Here is a 13,996-nt window from a genome sequence, read left to right on the forward strand (position 1 = left end):
CATGCCTTTCAAAGCTGGTGCCTTCCACGCGCGTACTGGCCCTCGTGCTCATTTCAGAGCTGTTTGAATCACACATTTCGTGCTTGTGTGCAAACTCACACTAATAGTTTTCACATTGTTTTAGTCATGCAACATCAGATCTTCATTATGAAACATTGGTCATGTTGCACAAATAAACAATGAAAGGAAATTATTATTGTGTTTGTGATCCCATTCATTATTCATATATGTAAAACATCAGAACACCAAACATGCAGCATTATGGTTGTGAGGATCATGAATTCAACAGTGTCACAGACCCTAAACAAGAATAAAAGACTCAATCAGTCTGCTGTGATTCAAAGAGTACAGCACAGGAAAAGCCTCTTAAATAGAATTTATTAATTTCGAATCTCTGAGCTGGGAGAGGGTTGCTACACAGCAATGTAGAGTGTGACTGCATGCACACGTGGTGTGTGTGAACCAGCTAAAGCGTCAGAACTAACAGTAGTCCCAGCTAGAGCCTGTGCTCTGTGGAATGAACACACACAAACAACCAGACAACTAAATAACCCTCTCCCTTCATGCATGGATCAACCCCCCCCCTCTCTCTTTCATGCTCTCACACTCTCTCTCCATTCTTCTCATTCACTACATGTGCCGTCGTCTGGATGCTATTCCCAGTCCATCCGCGACCTCCGATCTTCCTCCGTCTGTGTAACTTTGCTGTGGGTAAACGTTGTTCTTCCATGCCGATCCCACCTGGTTCCGAACTCTGACCATGGTTGAGGAGAAGCTGACACCTGCTGCCAGATCGGCAGGGAAGAACAATCTCCCAGCAGCCCCTGCTCCTCAACGATCAGCATTCATCCTCCGCAGCTTGGCGGGCAGGTTGTCGTCGGGCCGACCACTGGCCGAGGGCAGGCGTGTGTGCGGGTGCGTGGGTGGAGGTGCCGGGGTCGGGGGCAGGCTACGCTGGTGGAGGTCTCCGGTGGACATGGTCATGGGTTCAAACCCCACCTTGAGTGCCTTAAGGTGGAAGTGGTCATCAGCATCGCCTTGGCCCGGTCCAGAGCCCATGCGTTGTAGCTTGAGAGGCAGGTCGCCTGTGCTCGATGCCTTCTCTGATGGCTGCGAACTCAGACGTAGCACTTTCCTGGGAAGCTCCTCCTTTCCAGAGGAGCTCATTCTCTGCAACTTGCTGGGCAACCGGCAGGAGGCTCCGCCCCCACACCCGCCCCCAGCCTGGCTGGGTTCGACACCCAGCTCCAGGCAGTTGACAGAGAAGACACGGTCACGGTGGGGTGTGGTGAGCGGGGATGGGAGTGAACCCTCCTCCTCGTGCTCCTTCACGCTGAAGGGTGGAGTGGGCACCTCAAAGGTGCTGTGGAACTGAGAGTAGTCCACTCGGAAGAAGCCTTCTTCCAGAGACATGACGGGCAGGAAGCGGTGACCCCACAACACCTCGTCCTCCGTGTAGGAGGTACGCGCCTGGCACGTCATACCTGAGACACAGAGGGAGAGGGAGGACTTAAAAATGGATATTCCAATGGTGGAAGCCTAAGGTTTGTACTTCCAAATGATGAATAATTCTCTCTCCATCACTGGGTTGCTTTCTCTCCCTCAGTGATCTGTTGCCACCTCTGCCCTGTCAATGAGAGCTCATTTACAGTCTCTGAGTGCAGTGTGCCTGCATGTGTGTGGATCTTATAGGGGCCTCTTTAACCAGAGCCCAGAGAGACATTCACAAGCTCAGAAAGTCAGGCAGCTTCATTATTCATTAAGAATTACGGTTTAATACAGACCTGTTTGAGCAAGAGTGGGAGAAGGGAGAGAGAGAGGGACAGAGAAGGAGGGAGAAATAGCAAGAGGGGTGGAGAGAGAGAGAGAGAGAGAGAGTGGGAGAGGGGGAGAGGGGGAGAGGGAGAGAGGAAGGGGGAGAGAGTGGTTCCAAATAGAATCTTTTGGATTTGGGTTTCACAGTCAATACACAGATCAATCCAGACCTGTTAGTCCCTGGAAAGCAGGAGAGAGTCTTTGATGCTGTACAAAAATAGTATTCATCTGTCTTTAGAATGAATGTAAGTGAATAAAGAGGACAGAGAAAAAGAGACAGAGACAGAGAGATACATGCAGAGAGAGAGAGGCGGGGAGAGACAGGTGGAGAGAGAGAGAGAGACAGAACAAAACCACTTGGGGCACGTGTTAAATCACCTTTTGGCTACATTCCTGATGAAAATTAAAGTCTAGAGTGTAAAATATTTCCCAGCTGGCACAACATCACTGGGCCACTGATTAATGAGGCTTCAGTATTATACATCATACACTGAGGTGTTGTCAATATCAGTACAGAGATACGCGGCTGGCATAAACTTTGTTTCCACCATGAGCTCACTGCTTTGATTAACTCATCTGCTTTAACTGAGCCCTTTCACACTCCTTTATGTAGATGTGTACGAGATGATGAGATCTTGATCTAGAGAGAAAGGCTTGTCTCACCTCAGTAATGACCCTATAATCTACATTATTTATCACACACACACACACACACACACACACACACACACACACACACACACACACACACACACACACACACACACACACACACACACACACATTTCACCTATACCTTTAACTGGATGTTTAATCAGCCTGACATGTTTGGTGCATTGTACACTGATGACCTGCTGGAAGTCTGTCAGCTAGTGGTGATAGTGTTAGTGAGAACGGAAGGAGGATGTTCAGAACTGTACTGTGTTACACAAGTGAGGCTCTGATGTTCATGAATGTTCAGGGCTGTTCTGTGTCATATAGCTATGGTGTTGATATTCAGGGATGTTCTGAACAGGTGCTGATCAAGACAGGGACTTTAAGGCAGCATTTGTGTGTGTGTGTGTGTGTGTGTGTGTGTGTGTGTGTGTGTGTGTGTGTGTGTGTGTGTGTGTGTGATGTGTAACCACAGCAGTAAGAGGTGGCAGGTTCTTGTGGGAGATTCATCTGTGTATGACCTAAACAGCTCCCAGCTCTCCCAGTTCTCCCAGCTCTCCCAGTTCTCCCAGCTCTCCCAGTTCCCCCAGCTCCCCCAGTTCTCCCAGCTCTCCCAGTTCCCCCAGCTCCCCCAGTTCCCCCAGCTCCCCCAGTTCCCCCAGCTCCCCCAGTTCTCCCAGTTCTCCCAGCTCTCCCAGTTCCCCCAGCTCCCCCAGTTCCCCCAGTTCTCCCAGTTCCCCCAGCTCCCCCAGTTCTCCCAGTTCCCCCAGCTCCCCCAGTTCTCCCAGCTCTCCCAGTTCCCCCAGCTCCCCCAGTTCCCCCAGCTCCCCCAGTTCTCCCAGTTCTCCCAGCTCCCCCAGTTCTCCCAGCTCCCCCAGTTCTCCCTGCCTCCTTCAGTCACTCCTCAAAGTGTGAGCATGTTGTTTCCAGGGAGCCACAGCTGCCGTAGTTACAACACGTGCTCCATGAACCGGGGGGCAAGTGCCCGCAAGACCTGAGAGCGTGAGAGCATGTCCAACGATCAGCTTGACATTTCCATCAGGGTCCAGAGTCCCTGCAGATCTATAAACACTTAGGAGTGCAGGCCAGTACACTGCAGCAGTCTGGAGGGCCACAGCAGGACCAGGGCTTACTGAGGGACAGACTGGGAGAGAGAGGGACAGACTGGGAGAGAGAGGGACAGACTGGGAGAGAGAGGGATAGACTGGCAGAGAGGGACAGACTGGAAGACAGAGGGATAGACTGGGAGAGAGAGGGACAGACTGGGAGAGAGGGACAGACTGGGAGAGAGGGACAGACTGGGAGAGAGAGGGACAGACTGGAAGAGAGAGGGATAGACTGGGAGAGAGAGGGACAGACTGGGAGAGAGGGACAGACTGGGAGAGAGAGATGGACTGGGAGAGAGAGGGACAGACTGGGAGAGAGGGACAGACTGGGAGAGAGAGGGATAGACTGGGAGAGAGAGGGACAGACTGGGAGAGAGAGGGATAGACTGGGAGAGAGAGGGATAGACTGAGAGAGAGAGGGATAGACTGGGAGAGAGAGGGACAGACTGGGAGAGAGGGACAGACTGGGAGAGAGAGGGATAGACTGGGAGAGAGAGGGACAGACTGGGAGAGAGAGGGATAGACTGGGAGAGAGAGGGACAGACTGGGAGAGAGAGGGATAGACTGGGAGAGAGAGGGATAGACTGGGAGAGAGAGACAGACCGGGAGAGGTGTGGGTGTCAGATCTTCCTCAGTGGAGGGAGGCTTGCGATGGAACAGAACAGCGATGTCGGACGGTCATCATCAAACAGATGATGGCGTAGCATCAGAGATTCTTCTCCAGTCATGCCTCACATTGAGAAGAGCAGGGGGTGTAAAATATCCTTGGACCAATATTCCATATTATCAATTCAGTTATTATTGCTGCATTGTTTTCTCTCACATACCATTATCATGTCATGTTTAAAAAATGGTATTGCCTTAATAAACCACTACATTGGTACAGGCAATCTAATCTGTGGCTAGTTTAAGATATATTATAAAATAAATATATTTTTGGCCACACGAACACAAACTGTAGCTTTCAAAATGCCACTGGATAAGATCATAAGATATATTAGGTCTGGCAAAAAGAATCTCTGTGACCTTCTGACTGGTAGAGGACGAAAATGGTTTCCAGAGAAATTATGTCAATGTGTCAGCTTGGCAACTGCTTGGTACTGAACCAAACAAACATAGATACCTTTAAACAGATGATCATTAGAGCAGCCTGTTGGTGTCTGAACCAGTCTGTGTAGATGAACATTTAAACTCAGTACCTGCCAGGGATCTACTCCTGTATCAACACCAGTCTTTTCATTAGCATGGCATTGATCTTCCCTCCCTAATTATTCAGTCCCGCTGAGATGAAGGACCCACAGCCTTCTTATCTGCAACGGAGACGGTACCCATTTATCTACATTTACACTACTGGCCCAAACATGGTCGCTGGACAGTGGAGTGAGACAGGACTGTAGAGTGGGACAGGGCTGGGGAGTGAGAGAGGACTGAGGAGTGAGACAGGGCTGTAGAGTGAGACAGGACAATGGAGTGAAACAGGACTGAGGGGCGAGAAATGACAGGACTGAAGAACATTACTCCGAAACAGGCAGAAAGCAGATGAGTGTTACCCGTAGTTTCCACGATGCCCTCTAAGATGACGACGATCTCGAACTGCTCATTTCTGAGCGATCGCTGGGAGAGGTCGAAGAAGGGACTCTTGGGATTGATCTCGTGGCAGATGGTGAGCGGTGAGACGAGGAAGAGCTGGTCGGCGCCCGTCCCGAAGCCCACATCCAGCTCACACTGGTCCAGCGGCAGGAATTCACCCTCTGGCGTCTGACGGGACTGAGAGGAGAGAGACAGAGACAGAAGGAAGTAAATGGAGAGGGAGGAAGAAAGGTCTCTGTCTTCACACTGACACAATCACAACACCTACCAACCCAGAATGGAGCCCGATTCAAAAAATCATTTCGGACTGGTACAATAAGAAATCACTTCAAACTACTGCAATCAAATCTGGCCAGCAGACCAAGTGAGAGTGTAGTGTCAGAGAGGGGCAGGAGGTGGAGGAGATGAATTAAGAGTGTATTTCATTCCCCCAACATATTTCTTTTGCTGTGCAAGTGAAGAGTTTTGAGAGGACTTGCCGCTGCAGACAGACAGACTGAGAGGAGAAGAGCTGGATGGGGAACTAATGTGTAGACAATGGAGACAGGAGGACAAATGCTTACAGAGTGTCATTATCTACAACATAATTTTTAGACAGTGTGTCTTCAGGGGTACATACTGATATATACTGATATATACTGATGCACTTTGTGATAGAACATGTCACCACACTGGGAACATGAAAGAACAACATGCAACTAATACCAGTACCACACAGCCAGCACCAATACAACACAACTAATACCAGTACCACACAGCCAGCACCAATACAACACAACTAATACCAGTACCACACAGCCAGTACCAATACAACACAACTAATACCAGTACCACACAGCCAGTACCAATACAACACAACTAATACCAGTACCACACAACCAGTATCAATACAACACAAGCAGTACCGCTACCACACAACCAACACCAATACCACACAGCCAGTACCAATAGCACACAACCAATAGCACAGAACATGATCAGGGGAATGATGACCCTGCATCAGACATCAGAGGAGACTTAATATTTTCAGTTTCAGGTTCAGATTTAAACTTTGTCTTTGACATGTTGCGTCACATACAACATCTCACATACATACATATTTAATACAACAATACCTTTACTACTACGTGGGTAGATACGACCAACCCAACTAACGAAATTTCCAATAGGACTACATGTGGAATTCAGAGTTTTAGTCAGAGAAATGAATCTGACTCTGAGATATGACGGGGCAGCGTGTCGCGAGCCGTGACGAGATTTCCTCCATGTTACTCCATGAGGTGTGAGCGAGCGACGGACGGCATCCACTTCACTCCTGCGTTTCCACACCAGTGGCGGAGCCAAAGGGGGGGCAGGAGGGGCAGTTGCCACCCCCAACAGAGCCCTTGCCACCCCTAGTGCCACCCCACTGGAAATGGTCATTTTAAGAGCAAATATGTGTTTCCTTTCGTTCATCATTTGTATATGGACCCCTCTGATAAAGCCTTGGTCACCCTTTGGCCACCCCTTAAAAAAAGTCTAACTCCGCCACTGTTCCAGACAGAAACATTTCTTTTCAAAACGTTTTTGTTCTTTTTGTAATGTGTGTTTTTCACAAATTACTTGTTTTGAATAATGGCCCCAAAAAAGCAAAGTGGAAAGAGCTGGTAGCAAGAAAAAGCCGATTACACTGGATATAAAGTTGGAAATCACATGGAGGCATGAGCAGGCCAGCACGACCGAAATGACTTTGACAACGACAACACCAGCCAAGAGCGTTAAAATGATCTCAAAGCTGTGCTTGTCTCTGAATGACCTGACGTTGTTGTGGCCGCAAGAGAAGCAGCTCACGGGAGAAGCAGCTCGCGGGAGATAGCGTTAACGAGAGCCTCGTTTGTTAACAGCTAAAATAGCTGTTGACTTTTGGGGTGACTTTAGGGGAGGGCTGGAACAGATTCATTGCTTTCTCATTATTTTAAATGGGGATATTTGTTTATTAGCTAACGAGTAAATCAACTAATTCGAAAGGAATGAATTTCGTATCTCAAGGTTCCACTGTATTTTGAATGGTGTACACAATGTGTTGTAAGGTCAGTTGATCTCTGTTGGAGATCAGATGAATTTGTTTAATCCAAATGCTTCTCCAGCCAGCCAGCCAAACATAAGGAATTCAGGATCATCCGCATATAGGCTGATCTCAGAACAGTATACAGCCAGACATAGTGATGATATTTGAATTCTGAATTGAACTGAAATTTGATTTAGGGAGTGGTGACATAATACAAATTAACATAATATATTAAGCATAATGTCTAATTCTAAAGGACTTGGTGATGTATAACACTGAGGTATTATACCCCCTTTCCCTCCTCTGGAATGTATATTCAAAATCCTCCTGTGGGTGGATTTGCATACCGTGATTGGTCAAATGTCCATGTGTAGTGAAGTGATTGTGGGAGACTGAACAGGCCACACACACACACACACACACACACACTTCCTGTTTATAGTATCACCTGTTACTGGCTGTCTCACTAACAAAAGAAAAAAAAGCAAATGAAAAAAATGCAGTGATGGAGGAGAAGTTACAGAGCCTCCCCTCTCTCCTGAATCAGCCCCTCCCCTCTCTCAAGTCACACACGTCTTTGAATCAGCCACTCTCTCCTGAAGTCTCTCTCTCTCTCTCACACACACACACACACACACACACACACACACACACACACACACACACACACACACACACACACACACACTATTATCGCCCCTCTCAGTTCACATTAATGCTCATTTTCACTCTGTAAAGGTTCTTATTCACAGTGGATCACAGTTATGTCATGACTATTGACTAAAAGTACCCTTCACTCTAATAAAGGGTTTGGAAAACATTCATTACATTTGTCCACATGCTATTCATGTAAGTTAAAGTTTTGACAGATTCCAGAATTGATAACAGGACTGTAGATGTAATAGACTACACAGTATGTACAAACACACACAGTAAGAGGAATACAGAAATACTCTCCTGCCCCATATGTTCCTACACACACACCCCCACCTCCACACCATCATCTCTCTTCCTCCGTCTCTGTCTCTCTACACATATGCAGACTCACCCTCCCACACACTCACCCTCATAGACACACAACCCTCACTCACACACTCACCACACAGACACACAACCTTCACTCACACACACTTACAACCCTCGCCCTCACAGAGGCTGTTATGCATTTTTTTTAGCATACTGTCTCCTCAAAGCCTGCGTGAGTATTTCTGCCATGGGTCGTCGCTATGGTGATGAACTCTGTGTGGTCTACCCCAGCAACTGCCCCAGCTATCCTGCTGTCCAGCAAGCAGGAATCCACCAAACCTCCCTGGTCCGTTTCCACTGTGACAGCCACCATTGCCACACCCTGACTAACTGTGACTGCATGTGTGAGAGCCACACAAACATGTGCATGTGTACCTGTATCACTGTTCAAGTCATCAGGGTAAACAGGTGAGATATTCCTCTAGTGCAACATATTTCTGGTCCACAGCCTGAATGTGGGTGTCATAAAATCCCCCTCTCCTACATGTATTTTTACCACAACTGCCATAAAATCTAAACACACACATGCATACACACACACACACACACACACACACACACACACACACACACACACACACACACACACTAAGAACAGGGTAGATATGACAACTGTTAATACCCACTCACACACTACTCTTCATGGCATTCATTCGGTGATGGGTTCAGTGTCTTCCTCAGCCTGGCCAAACATCACAGGGTTTTCACAGTGTTTGGCTGGGGGTGGGATGAGTACGAGGGGTGCCGCAGGGCACTGTGGGATATTGGGCACAAACTCAGAAGCCTGTTGCCATACCGTCCCTGACCTGCCATCTGAGGTCTGGCATCAAGGCCTGGTTTTTGTCTGGTGTTTGGAACCTGGTGTTTAAGGCCTGAAATGCCAATTCTGAGTCCGATTGTTTCACGGAATTGACAATCTAGGAATCCACAAAATACACTAGATTGGACATGGCTATTTCTATTCATGTGACTGAACGGATTGTAGTGCAATCAATTCAATTTCTTCTTGTCCACCCAAAATTGGAAAAGCTCAGTTCCCGCCACTGCGCCCAGGAGCCAACCACAGGATCACGGGCTGTTGGTTAACGTCAAACGTAGAGTCTGTAAAGTCGAAAAGGCCAACAGTGGCACCAAAATTTGATGCTGACAAAATCTCACCACATAATAGCAACTGAAGTAAAAAAGACACTTTCTGACTAACCAGTGTGGATGAAGGATAAACTGCCTTGGACCCTCTCACCACCCCGAATTCTGCCCTGCTATGATTACTATTACCAAACATCAAGACCTTTAGGACTGAATAGGAAATACATAGAGAACTCATGTATATAAATTAGGGGTGGGCATAGATTAATTTTTTTAATCTAGATTAATCTCACTGAAATCTTGAAATTAATCTAGATTAATCTATATTAAAATGGCTCATATGCATGCTAACCCAAGTAATGACTAAAAGTCAGTCTTTGAGATAGGGTTTCTTAATACAGAGGGTGCATTAGACCAGGGGCTCATCTCCTGTTTCCAAAATGCATCAATGACTGCTTGAGAAAGCTGTTCTACTTTGATACTTGAAGAAAAAAAACATGCTCAATAAAATGTAGGCTACCCGTGTTCAACGGTTTATTCAGTTAAACATGAATTTGTAAGCCTACATACTGTACATTAAAAGGGGTTGATAACATGTTTATTCAGCTAAACATGATATTTGAAATGGAAGCCAACATTTAGTACATTTAACCTCATGGACGTAATTTGGGAGGGGGGCACTTTTTCAAAAGCCGGTTTTGGTCCTCCGCAGTTTTAACGGTTAAAAAGAAATATTTAAAAATAGCGACAAATCTAGCGCTAGGACCATGCAGAAAACGACCGCTCCGAGCTCCGCTCCGGTAACACTTTACGTTCCTAAAAATGAATTTTCCATGAAGCAAACCTGGCGACTTCATGGCTGCATCCATGTAAAAACACGTACGATTTGTAATTCACAGGTTTGAAAACTCGTTCTCGCCCCTACTGTGCAATTTGGTTAGGAATACAGCCGAGCTAAACTATCAAGGTGAAAGTCATCATAGTTTGCTTACCCATCTTGACCCAGTTCCCAACTTTAAGAATAGATTACCGGCGATAATTTTTATATCGCCCGATAAGAGTATCAAATTAACGAACGCCGTTAACGGCCCACCACTAATATAAATACACACCAAGATGAGATTTATTTATCCTTCCCACCTTTTCTTTGTTTTTCTATCTCTTTAATTGTTGTTATGGTGACCAGCGTCGGACAGAGGAGGATGGGTTCCCCCTGAGTCTTGGTTCCTCTCAAGGTTTCTTCCTCATGCTCTTAGGGAATTTTTCTTTGCCACTGTCGCCCTTGGCTTGCTCACTGGGTGCTTGGACTTGGACACTTGTAAAGCTGCTTTGTGACAATAACTGTTGTAAAAAGCGCTATATAAATACATTTTGATCGATTGATTGACTTTCTTAGTGTTGTGTTTTTTTCACTTAACACGAACAATAAAATCACAAGGCACAGAGACAGAGGGAAAGGAGATAACTTTCATTCTTTACTTTTACATTCCTAGTATCACTGCGCTGCAACATCACTTACTATAGTATAGTTAACTAATGAACAAGAAGAAAAGTAGTTCGCGTACAGTTTACTAAGACACATTTCCTCCCTTTCAGTTGTAAAACTTTACCAAATTTACCAAATTATTAATAAACATAACACAATGTCACTTGTATTTTATTTTATTTTTTTAACACATATCGATTCAATTCTCCACTATCACCTATCAGTCCGTAGATTTCAGTTTATCTACAAATTAAGTCTTTGAGGAGGTTTACGTATACGTTCTGGGTAACGCAGCTGTTGGGAAGTGGTAGGCTGTTCAGTTACAGGAACAGTAACTGAGTCAGACAAGGTCTGAGGTGTGTCTGGCATGATGAGAGCAAACTCCCCCGCATCCTGGGATGTAGGTAATGCTTCCCCAGTGTCCTTGTATTTACCTTGTACTGTCGCATCCAGGAGTTGGTCTATATGCCTTCGCCAGACCATGTTGTGACCAACCTTCACTGTGTATGTCAGAGGTCCAGTCTTTGAAACAATTTCACCTGGCTGCCATTTCTGACATGCATTTCTATAGTCTCTTGCAAGCACTTGTTGACCAACATCAAAACTTCTGAGCAGGGCTTTCTTTTGGTCTTGTGTACCCTGTTTTCCTTGCATGTGAAGCCGCAAGTTGGGTTTCAAAAGATCCAAGCGCGATCTCAGATTCCTTCCCAAAAAGAGCATAGCTGGTGACTGATTTGTGACTGCATGAGGGGTGTTTCTGTAAGCAAGAAAGAATGTTGCTATCTTCTCTTGTAATGAGACTGTCTCCTTGTTCATAGCTTTCAGAGATTGTTTGAAGGAGCGAATAAATCTCTTAGCAAGGCAATTTGTAGCTGGATGGTAGGGCACAGAGGTAATATGTTTGATACCATTGCTTTTGACAAAAACATGGAACTCATCTGAACTAAACTGGGTTCCATTATCGCTCACTAGCTGTTTTGGAAAACCCGTACGTGCAAACAATCCATGGAGAATTTCAATTGTAGTGCTGGATGTCGCCTTGTTCACTGTGAAAATTTCCGGCCACTTTGAGTATGCATCGACAGCTACCAGGAACATCTTGTCAAGGAAGGGCCTGGCATAGTCAATATGAACTCGCTGCCAGACAGTAGAGGGCCATTCCCATGAATGTAAGGGTGCTTTCTGAGGTTGTTGCTGGGTTTGTTGACATCCTGGGCAAGCTTTAGCTGTCTCTTCTATTTGACGATCAAGACCTGGCCACCATACATAACTTCTTGCCAAACTCTTCATTTTGACAACACCCATGTGACCTTCACACAGTGCTTCCAGTATTTTAGGACGGTGCTTTGGTGGCACAATCACCCTCGTTCCCCACATAATGCAGCCTTGGGAAATAGACAACTGTTCCCGTCTGACTGAGTACTCAGGAAACTGTGGGTCACCTGCCACAGGCCATCCTCTCATGGTCAGTTCGTAGACCTTAGCCAGGATTGGGTCTCGATTGGTCTCTCTCTGTATTTGAGTGGCAGTCATTGGAAGTGGTTCCATCTGTGCAATATGGAACATTTCAACTGGATCTTCCCCTGTCAACTTCGTACGTAATGCACAAGGTAAACGCGACAGTCCGTCGGCGTTAGTGTGTCGTCTAGTTCCCCTGAAATCAATGGCATAATCATAGGCCCCTAAGAACAGTGCCCATCTTTGTAAACGGGCGGCCGCCATCAGCGGTACACCTTTGTGGGGGCTGAAAATGGCCAGGAGCGGTTGGTGATCCGTTACTAAAGTGAAGTGATGCCCATATAGGTACTGGTTGAATTTCTTTACACACCATACCTAGCTCAAAGCTTCTCTGTCAATTTGGGCATAATTTGACTCAGCTGAAGTCAACGACCTGGATGCATATGCAATTGGTCTTTTGGATCCATCAGGCATGCGATGTGATAACACTGCGCCAATGCCATAAGGCGAAGCATCGCAAGCTAGGTGTAGGGGCAAGCTGGGGTTATAGTGAGTAAGCACATTGTCTGAAGTTATTAACTCCTTTGCTTTTTGAAAGGCTTGCTCACAAGCTGGTGTCCACTTCCATTTTCGCTCCAGCTGTAACAGACAATTCAAAGGATGAAGGACCATGGAAAGGTTTGGCAGAAACTTGTGGTAGTAATTTATAAGGCCCAAAAAGGAACGCAACTGACTTACATTCACTGGTTGTGGGGCCTTGAGGACAGCACTAATTTTGTCCTGAGACTTGTGAAGTCCATCTTTATCTATTACATGTCCACAGTATTCTATAGAGTCTTTGAAGAACTCACATTTGTTCTTGTTTGCTTTCAGTCCAAACTCTGCCAATCTGGTTAAAACAGCTTCCAGGTTTGCCAAATGAGTCTCATCATCAGGACCAGTGATGAGGATATCATCCAGAAAGCACTGTGTGCCAGGGATACCCTGTAGAACTTGGTCCATAGCTCTCTGTCACACTGCTGGGGCTGAAGTTACACCAAAAACTAGTCTATTATAGCGAAATAGACCTTTGTGGGTATTGATGGTCAGATACCTTTTGGAGTCGTCCTCCACTTCCATCTGCAAATATGCCTGTGCCAAGTCAATCTTTGAAAAACTTTTCCCACCTGCAAGTGATGCGAAGATAACATCTATGCGGGGCAGTGGATATTGGTCAGCACGTAGAACCGGATTTATGGTCACCCTAAAATCTCCACAAATGCATACTGTGCCATTTTCTTCACTACTGGTACTATAGGCATCGCCCAGTCTGACAAATCCACCTGAGACAGTATACTTTGGTCCTCTAAACGCTTGAGTTCTGCTTCAACTTTAGGGCAGATAGAGTACGGCACAGGTCGAGCCTTATGGAACTTGGGCTTGGCATTATCCTCAAGTGCAATTTGTGCCTTTATATGTTTCAGAGTACCGATGTCCTCTTGAAACACCTGAGCTGACCATGCCATTAGCTTAGCTAGCTGCTCTTGTACCAAGGCTGGACTGTGTGATGTCGTGAAGTGCACTGCTTTGGTGGACTTCCAGTTAAGCTGAATACTTTGTAGCCATTCACGTCCAAACAATGGTACACTATCATTTTGCAGGACATACAAATCAAGTATCCTCCGCTTGTTTTCATACTTCACTTTAACTTTCACTTTCCCCACAGGTGCTATCTTCTCCCCTGTGTAT

General features: G+C 46.2%; 1 protein-coding gene across 1 annotated transcript in view; it reads right to left on the minus strand.

Moving 5' to 3' along the window:
• Window positions 1-361: 361 nt before the first annotated feature.
• kcnj19a (potassium inwardly rectifying channel subfamily J member 19a) overlaps window positions 362-13,996 on the minus strand; it is a 36,532-nt gene continuing 22,897 nt past the window's right edge. Inside the window, exons 2-3 of the mRNA XM_076995730.1 lie at window positions 5,126-5,342; window positions 362-1,484 (exon numbers count right to left, since the gene is read on the minus strand). Of these exons, the coding sequence (XP_076851845.1) occupies window positions 832-1,484; window positions 5,126-5,342 (870 nt within the window). The 3' untranslated portion in view covers window positions 362-831. The remainder of the gene's footprint in view (window positions 1,485-5,125; window positions 5,343-13,996) is intronic.

This window comes from Brachyhypopomus gauderio, chromosome 2 (assembly GCF_052324685.1).
Source record: "Brachyhypopomus gauderio isolate BG-103 chromosome 2, BGAUD_0.2, whole genome shotgun sequence".
Classification (NCBI taxonomy): Eukaryota; Metazoa; Chordata; class Actinopteri; order Gymnotiformes; family Hypopomidae; genus Brachyhypopomus; species Brachyhypopomus gauderio.